This window comes from Perca fluviatilis, chromosome 13 (assembly GCF_010015445.1).
Source record: "Perca fluviatilis chromosome 13, GENO_Pfluv_1.0, whole genome shotgun sequence".
Lineage (NCBI taxonomy): Eukaryota > Metazoa > Chordata > Actinopteri > Perciformes > Percidae > Perca > Perca fluviatilis.
In genome coordinates, this window is record NC_053124.1 from 28,732,811 (window position 1) to 28,751,398 (window position 18,588).

Genomic DNA, 18,588 nt, shown 5'->3' on the forward strand with positions numbered 1-18,588 from the left:
GCCGAGTGACACACATGGGAATGTACACTGCAGTTCAGCTATGGACTGCATATGAGACCTGAAGTAACAAAACATTGACTTGCATAATGTCAGCATGTTGAAAAGTGGCCACAGACAGATGATCTCACACATGGACAGACTTTCGCTGTAACTAACGCCGGCCTCCAGGGAAAGTCTGAGTGATCCTGCAGTTGTACGGACTGCGGTCACTGGTAACAGCTGAGAGCTTGCTCTACAACCCACAGGGTGTTAGAGGGAAATTCTTTGACTGGAAATAGAGAGAGAGGAAGGGGGGGGGGGGCAGAAAGAGACATGTTTTGCATGCAGTGAGAGAAAGTGACAGGTTATAATTTGTTGACTGACAGATCAACAGTTACATTATTGTCTCTGTCACAACAGGACATAGATGGAACAACACACATATTTTCTTCATGCTTTTGATAAAACATTTTATGATGTTCTTCTTTCTGCTGCCACAGGACACTGTTCACGGCAATATACAGTCAAAAAGCAGCTCAGTGGGTTCCTTTACTACTAACAGATGGAGAAGATAAAAATAAAAAAAATAAACTATTAATTTAGCTGCAGATCAGTTCTGACCAGAGTTCCTCCAAATAACAATCCAACTTTCACCCTGATTTTTTTTCACCTCAATTTGTGCAACATGACTCTATGTTATATGTTACATGCAATGAAACTACTTTTTACTAATTAACCTTGTGAACCATTTTTCACTTCCTTAATTTTTTTTGTTCGTTCAAGTGAGTAATAATGTCGGGAGCAAAGAAGGAAGTCATAGGATTTGCAGAGGGGAAGGGTTAGGGTGGATGGGTCGGTCAACAAAAAAATCTGACTTTAGCACGGGACAACGCTGTTCTTTTCCTGTTTCTAACCAACAGTCAACTTTGGTTTCTTTTAACCACAATCATTCCCTATCCTTAACCAAGTGCTTATTATTCTAACTATGACAACAAATCTCCCCTAACCCAACGTTGTAGGCTAGTCATTTTAACCTAAACCACAATGTTTCCTTAACAAAGTATTCACACCACGATATTTCCCTAATCCTAACTGAGATGTTTTGGTTTCTAAACTCAGCCAAACCTTAACCACAGTGTTGTCACATCATAAAATATTTATTTTTCAACAGTGATTTATGGTTTTGGAAGACGCAAATGAGTTTTTATATTTGTCGTCCCACAGGGCACAGAAAAATTACGTTTGTTTTTTTTTTTATTTGGAGGACTTGTCCCTGAAATAAGGCTCCTTAAAAATACCATTACTGTGGCTGAAGACTGGTTCTATTCATCGCGTAATTTGTTTTTCTTTAACTAAATTTGCGTGCACAAGTTAAAATGAAATGTAATGCTGATTAAGGATTTTTTTCATAGTGCACTTACCAAGATTATGTCTCAAAGATAATCATACTGGGAAATTTGGATATCAGCACATGCCTGGCCTGAATACTGCATGATTCGCCTGTTATCATCACCACACATCAGTCCTATTTACCTTTGTCTGTGTTTTGACACATGGTTAGACTGTCCATGCAAACACACACAAACACACTTTTAATTTGACATCGCAAAAATGTCCTCACACTTAAACTGGTCTTCACAAAGATAGAAGTACAAGAACAAGCGCACACACACACACACACACACGCATGCCACTCTCCAGGATCCAGAGGGAGGACGGGGGGGGGAGGGGGAGAAGAGGTGAGGACAGATCACTTTGAGATAAAAGTTGCAGCTGCAGCAGACATGAAATCCTCCAACGCGCTAGTCAGGCAGTTTAGAGAGTCCCTCCTCTGACTGCAGACTACAACCAGACTCTCTCGGAGTCTCTCAGACTCCCACGGTTTTGTACTAAAGCTGGAAAGAAGTGCAGCAGATGAGGTTCTGTGGAGGATTTCCTGACCTGTTGTTGGACAGATTTCTAACTGAAGATCAACAGCACTGAACTGAACTACACCTGCAAAAATGACAGTAAGTCAAAAACTGGTGATGCGCTCACTGCTCCGAAACCGACATGAGGAACATTTTCATAGATTAATGGGTCCGTTCACTCAATTTGTAGAAAGACATTTTCTCATTTACCTGTAGTTGTATAACCATGCAGATAGTTCAGGTGATTTAGATTCTGCGATGTCTGAAGATAATTGAATTTGTGGTGCTCACAGCATTGAGCCCCAATATAAAGAGTTTTCATAGTTTCATTCATACTTTCTCATAAAAATACTGCTTGCAAAGCAGAAATCTCAGAAAGAGAGAGAGAGAGAGAGAAGAGAGAGCGAGAGAGAGATTTGCCATGATTTGATTAGATTAGATTAGATTCATCTTTATTGTCATTATGCAGAGTACAAGGACCAGAAATGAGAATGTGTGTGTGTGAAGTCCACAATGAGCTCTTTGGTCTTCTTGGGGTTGAGAGCCAGGTTGTTGTCAGTGCACCACGATGATAGGTGCTGGACCTTCTCCCTGTAGGTCGTCTCATCGTTGTTGCTGATGAGACCAATCACCGTAGTGTCGTCTGCAAGCTTGACAATGATGTTAGAGCCATGTACAGGTGTGCAGTCATAGGTGAAGAAAGAGTAAAGGAGAAGGCTTAACACACATCCCTGTGGTACGCCGGTGTTCAGGGTGATGGTTGAGGTGGTGTGATTGTCTAACCTAAAAGACTGAGGTCTGTTGGTTAGGAAGTCCAGAATCCAGTTACAGAGGGAGGTATTGATGCCCAGTTCACTGAGTTTGGTGATCAGTTAGGACAAATAGAAAATCAACTATCTGCATGGAGAGATTGTAGTGGAAGTTTCCTTTGCAGCAGGGGGGGACATTTCAGAGTTTAGTAAATTGAAACAAATAAGACAGACTGAGACTAAGGAAACTTCCACTACAAGATACCACTACAGAGGTACATAAGAAAATAAAAAAATATATATTGTAATTTGGGTGAACTGATCCTTTAAATCATTATTAGATGTAAAATGTTGTGTGTCTGGATTATAATTTGATAATTTCATAAGCGGATACAATACACAAAGATGAGTGTATAACTGAATATTTTTAATTTGTTAATTAACATATTTTGAGGAATCATAGTTAATGTCGGATGCAGTAATATTTTACTTGAAGTGCATTGTGAATTGTATATTTTTGTGTTTATTTCATTACAGCAATTATCTTTGTCATGATTATCGTCATTACAGTCCATAATGGGCTTTTGTTACCTTGTAATGTCACAATCTCATAGAAGTTAGTATTGTCGAAATATACATTTTAACACTTTTAAAGAACATTTTAAGAATTATTTCAGGTTGCAATCAGTTTCTACTTCTAATACTATTGACAGCTTATAAAGTAATTCATCTAGAAACTGGAAAATTATTGGAAGCAACTCAGTGTACGTTTAATGATTAATATGAAAGAGGAACAAAGTAATTCCTCCAAAAAAATATTTATTAAGATGTTTTGCAGTAAGATGCTACAGTAAATCAGTGACATGTTGAGGCTTCGATGTCTAATTTAACACACCGTCATCAACTATCAACTTCTTCTATTGCACAACAACTAACTTATATATTGTTTTATGTATTATGAATGGCAGTAAATGCGTGCATTTACATTATTTACAGAGATTATGTTTAATAATCCTGAAACCTGTGGAAAATGGATTGTAAAATATTTCTTCTAGAGCGCACGGGGAGTGAAAGGAAAAGCAGCTGGTCCCCAGCTCAAGTATTTGTTTAAACACAAGAAGAAAATGCATGTCATTTCACATGCTGTGATCTTGTCATTCATCACTCTGGTGTTTGTGGTCCACAGAGATCCATTTCCATGTAGAGGACCACACACACACACACACACACACACACACACACACACACACACACACACACACACACACATACACACACCCTTCAGTCACAACCTTGTGTAGTGCAGCGTCCCACAGAGAAGCTGTTGGGAGTTGTTCTGTTCTGGCTCAGACTGGTGTCCCTTCCCACTCGTTTAAACCTGAGCAGCTCCAAGTGCGCCAGCTATGCTGCTCCCTAGATACGCTCCTGATCCTCCACAGTGTGTGGCTGTCCTGTGTCATTCACACCATCAGCAAAATCTGAATTGTTCCTCTTATGTAATGCAACTTCTGAATTAGGCACCTTCTTTGGTCCAGTGCAGGCACTGCTAACATTTATGAATCATACCTAGCACCGAAAACACTCCCTACTTGTATATTTTACATCTTAAAATGTAAAAATGTTAAATTTTTGATCCCAAAATGAGGCGACATTGTTTTTTAAGTGTAGACGAAGCCTCGGCAGGTATTCCCAGCATGTGTGTACGGCATATTGACGGCTCAGTTGTTCTCTAATGAGCTGTAATGAGCTGCCCCACGTTGGGATGCACGCTGACACTGAAACCTAGCCAGGGCCCAAGGGTGCCAGCTGTGGTGGAAACATCGACGTTCCACCAGACAAAACAAAGATCTGTGTGTCCGTGTGTGTGACAGGATTTCATGAGGCTATTAACAGACATGTTTATACCAGTGGATCAGTGTTGCTGCCAGCATCGCCATGACGACAAGCATCACTGCAACGGTTGTGTAACATTCCAAAGAGATGCAAGGGACTAAACAAACTCTAAAAAAGAAGCATTTTTAACCTCTTAAATGTTGTTTATGCAGACTAGGGATTTACTGATTGGTCTACATTATGACGTTATTAAAGTGAGGGTAATGGTAATGGAGTAATTTCACCTTAGGGTCCTTCGCACCATGACCTCGAGCCAAACACCCCCCTGGAAGCTTTTTTCACCTGGGTCGAATATTGGACGAGTTAGTGTTATCAGCTGAATAGCTTAGCGCAGGGGCTAATGGATCCAGGCTTGTATCTTGTAAATGACCCCACTAATAATACCAGAAATGATACTAAACTTCTACACTAGTACAAATAGGTTATTTACTCATAAAACGATGGATTGGAAAGTTTGTAAGTACACCAGAAGTTTATGTAAATAACACTTGCCTGCTGGCTTCTGCTCTCTGCTGTTGTTGCTGCTGCTACCTGCAGTTACAACACCGAAAAGAGATACAACAAAAATATTTATTAATTTAACTTTTTTTTTTAAGTAAGTGCTGTAGTATAACTAGCAGGAGACAAGTTATAGTTGAGGTAAGTTTGGAGACATTACCTTATTTAATCATTAAATTAATACATATTTTTGTTATATCTCTTTTTTTGGTGTTGTAATTTGTAGACGACCCTAAGCACTCTAGCAGCAGCAGCAGAGACGAGAAGTCAACAAGCAAGTGTTATTTACATAAACTTCTGGTGTACTTACAAACTTTCCAATCCATCGTTTTATGAGTGCATAACCTATTTGTACTAGTGTAGAAGTTTGGTATCATTTCGGGCATTATTAGTGGGGCCATTTACGAGATACAAGCCTGGATCCATTAGCCACTGCGCTAAGCTATTCAGCTGATAACGCTAACTCGTCCAATGTTCGACCCAGGTGAAAAAAGCTTCTGGGGGGGTGTTTGGCTCAAGGTCATGGTGCAAAGGACCCTAGGGTGAAATTACTCCGAACCATCACTTTAAACCATCACATTTATTTTGACATGTCATACCAGATGGGGATATTAACAATGATTTTAGCAGTTACGGTGTCGGTAGTCTCACATTGCCAGACCTATGTCCACAGCGCTTTGTCAGTGCTGCACTATGGTCTGGCTTCACCACCTATTTATTCTGGGATAGGGGAAAAAAAACTGTCCAGCTTGTTTGTATTTCTTTAAACCAGTCACAACCATCCTGGCCGGCGCTAAGTCCCGATAGCGGAGAGAGCAAGAGAGGAGGAACATCCGGCGCATAGTGTCAAGCTTTATCCCAGAAATGTACATCTGTTGAGCCAGACTTTGTTGTCAGGGTCCTGGTCTTGTGAATGCTGGCTCCACAACGTGCCTTTTGGTGCCGTCCTGACTTAAATTCGCCTGGTGAAATTTTCTCGAGGGATAAAAGATAACAAGTTAACAACAGCAGTCTGCAGAGTTGTAAAATATATACTGTTCAGTTTGAGCGGTACCATGTATCATCATAACCTTTTCATGTACGTTTTAGTTGTAGCCCAAACAAGATATAGGCTACTTGTGTCACAAAGTAGACATTTAGGCCCTTTAAATCCTCAGGCTTGATACATACACACACTTTTGGTTCAATTTTAAAATTGTCTTTGGGGTGGACTTTGGGCTTTTTCACTTTGTAAACCTATAAAACTGGCCAGTGCAACCCAACCCAAAAACCTATAATTTCCTTTAAATAAATAAAGACATTTGCACCATAAATGGATTGAAAATGAAGTGTTTGATGCTCAAAATTTCAATTTTGCTAAAAAGTGGAGATCTCATCACCCCCATGTTGAACCCAAAGTTACACCCTTGTCTCCACCACAGAACACATAGTAGCTCCAGTCTCACCACTCTCCCCAGATGATGAGATGCACCTCAGGTGCGTTTGGAGATGTCCTCAGTGTCCGTGCCAGGCAAGCAAAGAAAAACGCCACAACCCAAAAAAGAAACAGCACACTCAAGACTATTTAGAATAAACAAAAAACACTAGCTTGCAGTTATTATTCAGTGATACAGCAATAGAAAACCAGGGTTTTTTTTTTTTAGATCAGTTGTGTTTTTTTCAAGATTCAATGTTCATTTATTGCCATTCTATAAGACAGGGTTGAACAGTGAAAAACAAGTTGTTGTCCCTCTATGCTACATACGAGAAAAAAATACAAAAAAAAAACTACATTTTATGATGGAGTACGGAAGATGAGTTAAAGAGTCTCAGCCTGAGGAAATAAGCTGCTCTATTGTCTGGTGGAAAGCGAATAATGTATCGCTTGTCCGATGGGCAAAAACCGGAAAAAAGAAAACCTTAATCACGGGTCCGGGATGTAAAAAAAGATGTTCTGGGTGCTTTAATCACCCGCTGCAGAGCCCTCCTGTCTTGAGCAGTGATCAAACCATGCCAATTTAAAATGTTTCCAGTCAAGATGCTTGCCATTGCTACTCTGTAAAAGTTGACAATGAGGGGGTGCACAATGTGCACCCCCATGTCAAAACAGTCTTTTAAATCTTCCTCACGTTTTTCTTGTTTGATGGAAATCTAACTTCTGCTCCAAACTAATTTAATGTTGCTTTTTTGTTTCTTGTGTGTGTGTGTGTGTGTGTGTGTGTGTGTGTGTGTGTGTGTGTGTGTGTGTGTGTGTGTGTCTCCAGGCTACCACGAAGCTTCTGGACGAGATGTGCCATCTGACGGCTCAGTCTCTGACAGCAATGGACACATCGGAGCACTTCAAGGTCCTAAAGCTCCTGGGTGAAGGCTCGTATGGCAAAGTCATGCTGGCTGTACACAGGAAGAGAGGTGAGGGGGGAGGGGAGGAAACTAATTTTCATCATAGCCTCGACACACCAAAAAAAAAGACACCAACATCGATATCTTTCCTGTGTGTTCTCCAGGTACTCCGATGGCCCTGAAGTTCTTCCCTCGGGAGTCCACGTCTCTTTTCTCTTTCCTGAGGGAGTACAACCTCTCGCTGTCATTCTGCACCCACCCGTCCCTGACCAGAGCCCTGGGAATCGCCTACTCAACACCTTCACACTACGTCTTTGCCCAGCAAGCAAGCCTCTTTGGCGATCTCTACGATGTCATCTTGCCTGAGGTACGCGGTTATTTCAACAGAGCTATTGGGTGTTGTGTGAAAAGTACAACGCATGCTTTTATTTATCATGGTTTTCATGGACCGTGAAATGGTGACATCTGATTTCAGTATGGCTCACATCATCTTTTCCTCGCATCATCCCCCCAACCCTTCTTCCTCCCCAGGTCGGTATGGAGGAAGACTGTTGTCAGCGGGTGGTGTCCCAGCTGTGTGGCGCTCTGTCCCACCTGCACTCTCTCGGTTTTGTCCACAGAGACCTAAAACCAGAGAACGTCTTCCTGTGCGACTCTGCCTGCCGCTGGGTCAAACTAGGAGACTTTGGCATGGTCAGTATAAAAACATATAGCGGCCCATACTACACTCATCTGTCAAATGATGACATGACAGATAAATGAATTATCATACCAACAGGTGAAGGCCAGGGGCGCCAGGGTCCCGGAGGTCTGGTACAGCTCTCCGTACTGCACCCCGGAGTCCGAGATCGCTCGCGGCAACGACGACAGCTGGAGGAGCGTGAGTGACGGGAATGGCGATGGCGTTAATAAGGAGGATGAAGAGAAGAAAAAGAGAGTTTGGGTGTCTGTGGAGCCCAGCACGGACAGCTGGGCGCTGGGGATCCTGACCTACGCCATGCTCACCGGCAGTCACCCCTGGGCTGAAACAGCCAGCGACTGCCGCTCATACCTGAAGTATCTGGAGTGGTTTGACAGAGCAGAAGGCCCCGATGATGAACTGAACGTGTGGGCAGAGCCGCAGGGCGAGAGCACACAGGACGTCGTCCATTTAACCGGGGAAGAACTTGGAAAGAGAGGCCGCCCTCCGGTAGCGCCGCAGTTTGCTTGTTTCACCCCGCTGGCCTGCCGCTTCTTCAAGTCGCTCCTCGACCCGAGGCCGCGGCTTCGTGGGCAACCCGAGGTTGCGCTGAATTACCTCGGAGGGGACTGGGTGATGGAGAAGGAGAGTGCGAGGCTGGAGGAGGAGAGGAAGAAGAGCAGAGGGAAAGGAGCAATCAGGAAGATGAAAGAGATGGAGGGGAGAGGAGAGAGATGAGGAGTCAAAATAATGAGAACACTGAGATAATGAAGCAACTTTTTTATAACTTTTACGTGTGTTTTATCAAGGATATGTGATGTTTAGCTTCAATTTATTAAACTAATAACTAATATTGTTTTTAGTTTAAAAGTTTAGCGAACCTGGGCGCCCAGATAGCTCAGTTGGTAGAGCGGGCGCCCATATATAGAGGTTTACTCCTCGGCGCAGCGGCCACGGGTTTGACTCCGACCTGCGGCCCTTTGCTGCATGTCATTCCCCCTCTCTCTCCCCTTTCATGTTTTCAGCTGTCCCAAATAAAGGCTGAAAATGCCCCAAAAATAATCTTAAAAAAAATAAAAGTAAAACCTACCTATTTTATTGTGCCATCAGGATCACAATCTACGAACACTGTAGAGCCTACAGTAGATAAACACATAAACATTCTCTAGGTTCAAGCTCCTCAAATATGAAAATGTGCTGCTTTTCTTTGTTTTCGTGTGTCTGTAAATTAAATATCTTAATTTGAACAGTTGATTAGAAAAAAACAACACACAGCATTTTTAGCTTTCAGAACATGTGGGCATTTTTCCACATTTTTATATTTGAAGTGGTTAATCCAATTAATCTTAAATACAACATGTATTCCAAACCATTCGATAACATAGGTTGTTTATTCCTACCCACTATTAGGAGCATTTTATTTTTTTATTTAGTTTGGTTAGGTTTAGGCAACAAAACCACTAAAAGAATATTACTTTTATTTTCTTGTGTCTGTTTGACCCATCCGGCAACCCCACCTGCCTTCTTACACAGAATTTGCCGCTCTTATACTTCCTGCTTTGCTTCCGTCATAATTACTACGGCCGCTAGAGAGTGATGTCGCCTAACAATAAAACGTAAATATGTCTCGTAATTGCGGCTTGTACAAGCAACTTATGGAGTCGTTTTACAGGGAGGACAGTCTCAAAATTATTGTTGCAGCCCAGATAAAAAGAAAAAGTCTAATATTATTATATTTTAGCGTTAGTACAAACAATACAAAACCAAGATGCTGTTCCTCAAATGCATCTGACGGTCTGAGAGCTACTGGTGATGGCATTAGTTTTTGGCAGTTAAATAATTCATTTAACAATATATTTTTGAGAATTAAAACATACTAACTGTAGCTTAACGATCACATTGAAATAACTTGAAACAACAGTGCAGCAGCTGCAGCTCTGGGGATCATCAGTGTTTATTTGTGCTGTAATGCTACCATGTCCTTGTAAAAGATATATCTTTAGCTCACTGCATCTATATTTGGGTTCAGACTATTGAGAGGATTCATCATGTACTGTATATAGACGGCCGTAAACACGTCTGAGAGGTGCAGTGCAAAAACCAAAACACTTTTTTGACCCGGCTTCAAAGAAGAACTAAGTGTTTCAAAGGGCAGACATAAGCAAATATCTACCAAAGGCACTTTCTGTAAGTAAATATTCATATGCTGCATGTCTTTTAGTAGCACTTGTGTAGCACTGGTAACACTGTTTGGTATTTTAACATGGTAGCACTTTGTACATAACTGCAGAACTGCGCCTTCTTTTCTTTTGTACTTTAAATGTATTAAATCGAATGTTAGAAGTTAGAATTTAATGAATCAAGTTCAATATTGCACAACAAAAATACCGTAATACCAAGTGTTGCCGACTCAATGTAAATGTGCAATGCAAAATACTTGTTTATTTACTACAGACATTTGCAGTCTTTAAAATGTAATCTAAATGCAATAAAGTGATTGTTTTGGTAAAAGGCTCTTTTGTGAACAAAATGCATCATCCCATGATTTTACTGTACACTTTAAAGACTCACATCTGCCATTGTTCTGCAAACAAATTGATTATTTGACATGATTTTAAGTAGGTTGACCTTAAAAATCATGACTGGCATGCTCGTAAGATTATACACCAATGCAAAGCACACACACACACACACACACACACACACACGCTGTGAAGAGCATCTAGAGAGCTTCCCCAGATGTTTTCAAAAATAGATCCACTGTCGTAAATCTAACTCTACAACCTTTCAGCACCATGTATGTGCCGCGGCTCACAGCTCTGACCCCTCAGCCTCTTAGTTCAGCCAAGTCACACACTGTCTCACAGGGAATCCAGTTGGAGCAATAGGTCAGGGTTTATCAATGCAGGGGCTGCTGTGGCTCTGAGTTGTCTTCTACCAATCGGAAGATCGGTGGTTCGATTCCCTGGCCCTGCTGTAACATGTTGAAGTGTCCTTGGGCAAGACACTGAACCACAAATTGCTCCCGATGCTGTGGGTCAATGTTTATCTGATGGAAGTCACTTATGATAAAAGGGTCAGCTAAATGAAATAAAATAAAAATTATCTGCAGAATTACACTGTTGATGTGAAAAATAATCCATCTAGCTAAACTCTGCAGATCATACATTTCAGGCTCCTAATGATAAAAAATTCAGATTCTGTTCATTTTTTGAACCGTTTCTCTTTGAAAACCTGAGGTCCTTTGGCTGCACTTTCATCCAATGACACAATCGCTGGCTCGTTGTTTATTCACACAGTCATACTCTGCTGCATCCCAGGCTGAGACAGTGGCAGGAGCCGGCTACTGTACAATTAGTTTGCCAGAAAACATTTGATCTTTGACTCCTCCGTGGAAAAGGGAGCGTCGACACTGGACAGCATTTACAAAACGAGAGGACAGTTGAGGTCAGAGGGAGAGAAGGAGCAGCGACAGACCAGCAGAATGCTGAACCGCTGCCCAGGCTAATAAAAACCAAAGGAGTCGTATATAAGCCGAGGTGAGAGAAAAAAAAACCTGCTGCAGGATATACAGCCTATAAGGATGTCAATACTGCCCTTATTCCCCATATCACTTTAAAAATAAAGGGCAGACATGGTTTGGTGGGGGAAGTAGCAAGCCTAGGTTGGGATTTTGGGGGGTGTGGGTGTAAAATGAGTCTTTCATTACACTCTTGTGTAATTGCTTCTTTTATAAAAATGTCAAAGAAATTGTTCAAAAAACTAAGGGCAGAAACCTTATTTCCTTCAAACCGTTTGAACTTTGTTTTAAGCTTTGTTTATTTTGATTTTATTTTTCTTGGCAGCACTAAGAAAGGAGAGCTGTGATCTGAGACATCAGTTTAAAAAAAGTAAATCTGACTTTGTTTACCTGATCCGTCCCTCCCTCTTATAGGCCTCACTGACAACTCCACATCTCATGTTTTACCAAATTCAACCTTGCAAATCCATTGTAAGTACACTGTCATATCTTAAATCCTCCAAAATGTTTGCTTGTGACACCCTTTACACATCAGCTGGATAAAAATCACCTGCCACCTTACCAATTTTATCCCACTACCTTATAGTCCTTGAAAGTACTCATCCTCACCCTCTGTGCAACCTTGGGACCTGAAGGAGCACTTTAAGAGACAGCAAAAAGAGTCACTGTAGCAGTTGTCTACCAATCGGAAGGTCGGTGGTTCGATCCCTGGCCCTGCAGTCCCATGTCGAAGTGTTCTTGGGGCAAGACACTGAACCCCCGAAATGCTCCTGATGCTGCGCCATTGGAGTGTGAATGTGTGTGAATGTTTATCTCATGAGCAGTTGGCCCCTTGTAGGCCTATGGCAGCCTCAGCCACAGTGAATGAATGTGTGTGAATGGTTCCTGTACTGGTTCCTGTGTAAAAGCACTTTGAGTAGTCATTAAGACTAGAATAGTACTTTATAAATACAGTCCATTTACATTTGACATTAATGCAGAATTTGCAGTTATATAGAGGCCCTATAGAGTCCTTCCCCATCCGGTGTACCACCATGGGACCTTTGGAAAACATGTGTATACGGTAGTGAACGGCGAGAGCCAAATAATTGTTTGATCCCATTGAATTGAGCCATGAATTAAATACATAATATTCATCAATTCAAAAGAGAAGTTTGCAAGTCAAGAAAGTCTCAGTTTGTCGTAAAACTGTTGAAGTATAAAACTGTGAAAATATGTAATTAGAAAGACTACTCATCCTGAAGCTTGCTGAAGCTATGATGCCTGTGTGATTGGTACCATAACGTTACTCACACGAGCAACGGGTATTGCTCGTTCTTTAAAGATGATAAAAAAGACACTGGATGAAATACAGTTGTGGAACAGCGCTAAGCTAGCTAGCTAGCGAGCAAGCCAAGCAACAAGCCCGGTGACGTATATTGTGCTTTGCACAAAACCAAGTGGTAATTCGACAAACTGTGACTTTCTTCAGTTGCAAAATTATCTTTAAAATTGATAAACATCATATGTGTAATTCATGGCTCAATTCAAATGGGATCAAAAAAAATATTTGTCTGTCCCCGTTCAATACCGTACATTTTCTTTCCGAAATAAGTTCTTAGGAAGGAACCTCTCCTCTCAGAGACACATATTACTAATAAGTATTCAAACACACTGACCCACTGTCCATAAGCAGTCCCCCCCCCCCGACACATTCCACCTAAATCAAGCTGTCGACATGTTGGTTCAGGTTTCCCTGAACACTTTAGCTTTTAACATTTGAACTCTCTGTCCCCACTCCGCTCCCTGCTTATCCCTGCAGCATCTAAACCACAACAGCATCCAGAGCCAAATAATACGTCATTGCTGGTATGAGCCAATAACAAATTCTTGATGTTATTAAAGTGGAGTTGAGATAAAGAGATCATCTGTGTGGAGGAACAACTCCAAGTTACCTCCCAAACCAAACCTGAGCCAAAACTCATGAATTAGCGAGCTTGTTAAAAGGAGACAGTTTTATTACCGTATTATCGCACTTAAAGGGGCAGGTCGGGACCGAAGGTGGGGGCGCTGGCCGGTGGCCCGTAAACTATTCCACTCCTGACATTTCACCTGATATGTTGCATTAACGCTGTGTCCTTAAGTATGCCAGGGTTGTGTATCGGCCAGTGTGACTGTGTGCTGTGGGTGTGTGTGTTTTTGCCCTGCCAAAAGTATGAGTGAGAAAGAGAGAAAAGAAAAGCTAGAAGCTGACAAGAGGACACATCATAAATATATCATTTAAACACTGTAATAAATACATGGAAACATCACAAAATGCCACATAATATGAAATATGGTAATATTGTGTTTCCACGGTGGAATTTACAAGTATCTGCTAATAAAAGTATGTATACTGTTATCACATACCTGAAGACTAGCTGAGTAGTACTGCTGGGCTGCCTTCAGGTGCTGCTGGAAGTTACAAGACTAAATTATTATGTAAGTTCAGGTTTGTTCCTTGTCCTGCCAGAGGATTTCATTAAGAGGTCTAATGAGTGTGGCAGACTGTAGTTTTATTGGACACACAGGGACGTATCCCAAGAGTTCAGTATTATTAATAATATTTGAATGACTTTTTACAGGTCCTGCTGCCAAGTTTGTTTTAATTACATTAATCGTGAAACTGGCGCCTATTTACCAGCAGGGTTTCTCTGACGAAATGGCTTACGCCTACTATACACTAAAGACTGAAAAGACTTTGAAAAGACTAAAGTCTGACACCATCTCACATCTTAAGACGAGCTGTCATAATGTCATTGAGTTTTCTAGTCACAGACTTTATGATTTTGCAAAGACTGGGGATCTTGCACAGTCACAATTTGCTAGATTACAACTAGACTGTTTAGAAAGATAACACCAAGCTAGATAGTGGGCGCTAGCGTTCGCTGAAATAGAAGGGAATGTTGCTGATTTTCTGTGGCGACTACTGTTTTCTGCAACTACTGTGGCTAAAAAGCACGTCATCACACCAGTTATGTTTAGCACCGGACTTGAAAGTAACATGTATTCTGCTGGCGTGGTAGCTTCAGAGCAGCAAGTGAACGCAGACTGGCATCTAATTTGGATTTGAAGGAGGCCAGCGGATCTCCTGTAATGTTTTTTCTGACTGCGACACCATCTCTGGGCACCTGCTCTGAATTCACAACTTCACAACCTCAAGCCAAAAAAAAACCATGTACGTGTCTGTTTATTTTATGAATTGCTGAAGTAGGTAGCTTTAAAAGTGATGCTAAGCTAAGATTAGACTTAGTGATTTATAAGTCCTACAGGAGTGTGTTGGCCATCTGCCTGCCTGTCTGTCTGTTTGACCCCTACCAGACAGACTAGACAGACAGACTGACCCCATGTTGGTGTGTAATGAAAAATCCCATGTTACACTTGAGTATTGTACAGTTTTGCATGTGAGTTACAGGTTTAACCTTTTAATCTGATCGCTCATCACACTGATGATGATAAGTCCTCTGGAAAGGGAAACTTAATCTTCAGCGAGCATGCAGGGATATCAAGTGTATTGTGTCCTGAATTTCTCTGTAATGTATGTTTGGCTGAGACAAGGATCCAAATGAATCCATCAAACGGACATGTGGGATGGTGTTTCGGAGAGATTTGCTGCTCGGTTTCAGACGATCTGGTGACCCAGATAAAAAGAGGAGGGAGACTCACACCAACACACACACACACACACACACACACACACATAAGCATACAAGTGGAAGAAAAAAATCAATCAATACCGCTCTGTAATATTACTACATGAAAGTGTTACGCTTAAGATTTCATCTAAGTGAATGAGCAAAAGCACGAAGAGCAAAATGTACCTTAAGTATTAACGTAGAATTAGTTGTTGCGCAAAGTTATATTATTCTCATATTATTTGATTACTGATGATCTAACATTTAGCAGGTGGAGCACATTTTAACAACTTATTTAGTATCATATTTTATAAATATATATATAAGTACTCAAGTAAGTGAAATAATCTCAAAATTATACTTAAGTACAGTACTTGAGTAAATGTACATAGTTACTTCCACCACTGCACACACACACACACACACACACACACACACACACACACACACACACACACACACACACACACACACACGTGTAAGCCTACAAACCTACAAGAGGAAGATGAATCGAGTTCCTGATGAAGCTCAGCAGAGGCCACTGGTTTCCTCTTGTCGCCCTCAGTCTGTCCGTCCAGCTGACTGTCGCTCTCTTTTTCAGTCTGTCAGCAGAGCTAAAAGCTACTGCTCAATGAGGTCATGGCCTGACCTTACGCAATATTTCTCACTTCCACTAAGACCCACTCCCTGAATCCGTGTGGGGCCAGTTAGGTAAGCCTCTCTTACCTAACTAGCTTCTTACAGAGTGTAAAATGGTGGTGGTGCAACAGCCAGGGACAGTGGTGGAGGAAGCATTGAAAGCTTTTATGTTAAAGTAGCAATAACACAATTTGAACAAATGCTCAAAATACACTTAAATGCATAATATGTCACTTTTTCGCATTAAAGTACTTAAAGAAAATGGTGAAAATTAGTGACGGAATGACGTCAGTGCAGTCACATGAGGTCTTTATTTTAGTAGTTTTACGTGACTCACCTAACCCTAACCCTCCTCCATCATTTACTAACCCTAACTATGTATTTCTGTTCTTTACTAGTTCTGTTTTATAATAATAAGTACATGTTTAAAACTGCACCTTTTAGATAATTTTTGGGGCATTTTTAGGCCTTTATTTGACAGGACAGCTGAAGACATGAAAGGGGAGAGAGGGGGGTATGACATGCAACAAAGGGCCACAGGTCGAAGCCGAACCCGGGCCCGCTGCGTCGAGGAGTTAACCTCTATATGCGGGAGCCCGCTGTACCAACTGAACTATCCAGGTGCCCAAAACTGCACATTTTGAGTTAAATAGAACAGTCACATGATTAAAATGTCCAATGCTGTCACATTTTACAGTCACGTAAACACCATCATGAGTGTTTAAACTTCTTAAACAGTTGTTTTTTGTCTGTTTCTGTATTTATTGTTTATTCTTATTAATGTTTAATATGTTTGTGTGTATGCACCAATCACCAAGGCAAATTCCACTTAGTAGTAACTACTATGGCAATAAACTCCTTTCTTATTCTGATTTCTGATTGGCGTATGTTGTTTGGGGAAGTCGTTGAGCGACCTATTCTGTCGTTAAGTATGAGGATGCGTTGCAGATATCGGACCTCTCAACAGCCCAAAACGTTGAACCAACAAGCTGCCTTTCTGTCACACTGACTTCCTGCTTTCTTTCAAAGGTCAGTTCATCCCCCTCTCCTCTCATACAACACTCTCTCGGACGTGTTTTGTCACACAGGTCTTTATCACTGATCGTCTCCGTCTTGCCCTTCAGGTATAAGAGGCTACTCCACATACAGCTGCCACATGGCCCGGGAGATTAATAAAATAGTTCATGTTGCACTCATGTATAATATCATTAATCCTTGTGTTGTCTAAATGTTTATAGCAGAAATATGGGTTTCTTTTTAACTACATAATTTGGATTACCCAAAAAAATAACACAGATGATTCCATACAACGCGCATCGCAAGTACAACAAAAGATCGGATCTGTACTTAAAAACTGAAATGTTTTGAAACAGTATCCCGACTGAACATCGACCCTTCTTTGATTATCCTTCCTTTAATATTAGCCTAAATAATTCATAATTTCTGCTTTTTTAACTCAAGAATTAGGTATAATTTTCTACAAATTAGTTTTTTTATTGATCATGAATTCCAAAAATAAGTAATAAGTGTAAAACTAGTTATGAGTTGGTGTTGTTGTTTATACATGGTAGTGAAAAGAAGCGTTAAACATCCAAAAAAAGCATTGAATAAAGCGCCAAAAAAAAAAGAGACAAAAACATCTGAAAAAGTGTGGATTTTCAGTTTTGAGCGGGAGGACGATGCATGGTTGAATGGAAGACAACACAAGGGTTAAATAGCCCTGGGCATTTTTATAGTCTCTATGTTCTAAGGTCTTGATTTTTTCAACTTACTGTAGGAGATTTGGGTTCACATCCTGTTAGAGATCATTGGTTTTGTAAATGGTTTACCACACCAGAGTTTTGGCACCACCCTCAGGATTATTACCAATGCTAATTCAAATCTAGCAGGAGATAAATAATTCAATTATACCTGAAAAGAAATACCATTTCTCTCATAGGAGTGCAAACAGTCTGAAGGAATCTGAATGTGAGGTCATCACTAGGTAACAGCTCTAAGTGTTCACAATAAAAACAAGACATCACATGTCCTTTGAAAGGATTTATTGCCTCTTTCTCATTAAATTAGTCATGAATCAAAACGTGTTAGTCCCGTGATTTTACAGCCAGAGGGGAATGAGTGAGAAATGGGAGACATTTTAGTTATATTTCAGCCAGCAATGTAAACACAACATATCATCTCAATCAGCCTCGTATCTTAATGCCAATTCAATTTCAGTTCATGTGATTTTAATCACAACAAACCGTAAAAATCTACGCAAAACAAAAATAATTTCACAGTCGAGAAATGTTTGACAATTCATATGTCAAAGTCCTGTAAACACCGTCTGAATTCACAGTCAGCCATAAGCCTGTTCAGCACAAATTAACATATCATTTGCTGCCATTAACACATTCATCGCATGAAGCAAGACAATCATTTTGTTTTCCCCGCCTTCAGTCCTGAGACTGGTGTGTTCAAACCTCCGACAGTGTATGTTCAGAAAAAGAGCATTGTTAATTTGACTTTACAGTCTGAAATACACAACGTGGGGATAACTGCATCAGGTCCTTCAGGTAAAGTCACTCAGTAATAAAGTAAAATAAAGGAATAGTTCCACATTTTGGAAAACATATAAACAAACCAGATACTTTTTAATTATTGAGACTTTTTTGTTCCTTTTGGACGGAGCCATGCTAGCTGCCCCCCCGCCGTTTCCAGTCTTTATGCTAAGCTATCAGCTACGGTACCCGGCTGCTGGCTTCAGCTT

At 40.9% G+C, this 18,588-nt stretch overlaps 1 protein-coding gene across 1 annotated transcript; it reads left to right on the forward strand.

The window, feature by feature from the left end:
* The first annotated feature begins 1,758 nt into the window (after positions 1-1,758).
* Positions 1,759-10,533, forward strand: si:ch211-171h4.3 (serine/threonine-protein kinase SBK2). Its single transcript, XM_039820229.1, has 5 exons — positions 1,759-1,988; positions 7,273-7,417; positions 7,513-7,715; positions 7,880-8,041; positions 8,127-10,533. The coding sequence occupies exons 1-5, from the start codon at positions 1,983-1,985 to the stop codon at positions 8,763-8,765; spliced, it is 1,155 nt and encodes a 384-aa protein (XP_039676163.1). The 5' UTR covers positions 1,759-1,982; the 3' UTR covers positions 8,766-10,533.
* Positions 10,534-18,588: the final 8,055 nt, after the last annotated feature.

Coding starts and splice junctions, on each gene's coding strand:
- si:ch211-171h4.3 (XM_039820229.1), top strand. Junction 7,716..7,879: donor ACGATGTCATCTTGCCTGAG/GTACGCGGTTAT, acceptor CTTCCTCCCCAG/GTCGGTATGGAGGAAGACTG. Junction 8,042..8,126: donor AACTAGGAGACTTTGGCATG/GTCAGTATAAAA, acceptor TCATACCAACAG/GTGAAGGCCAGGGGCGCCAG.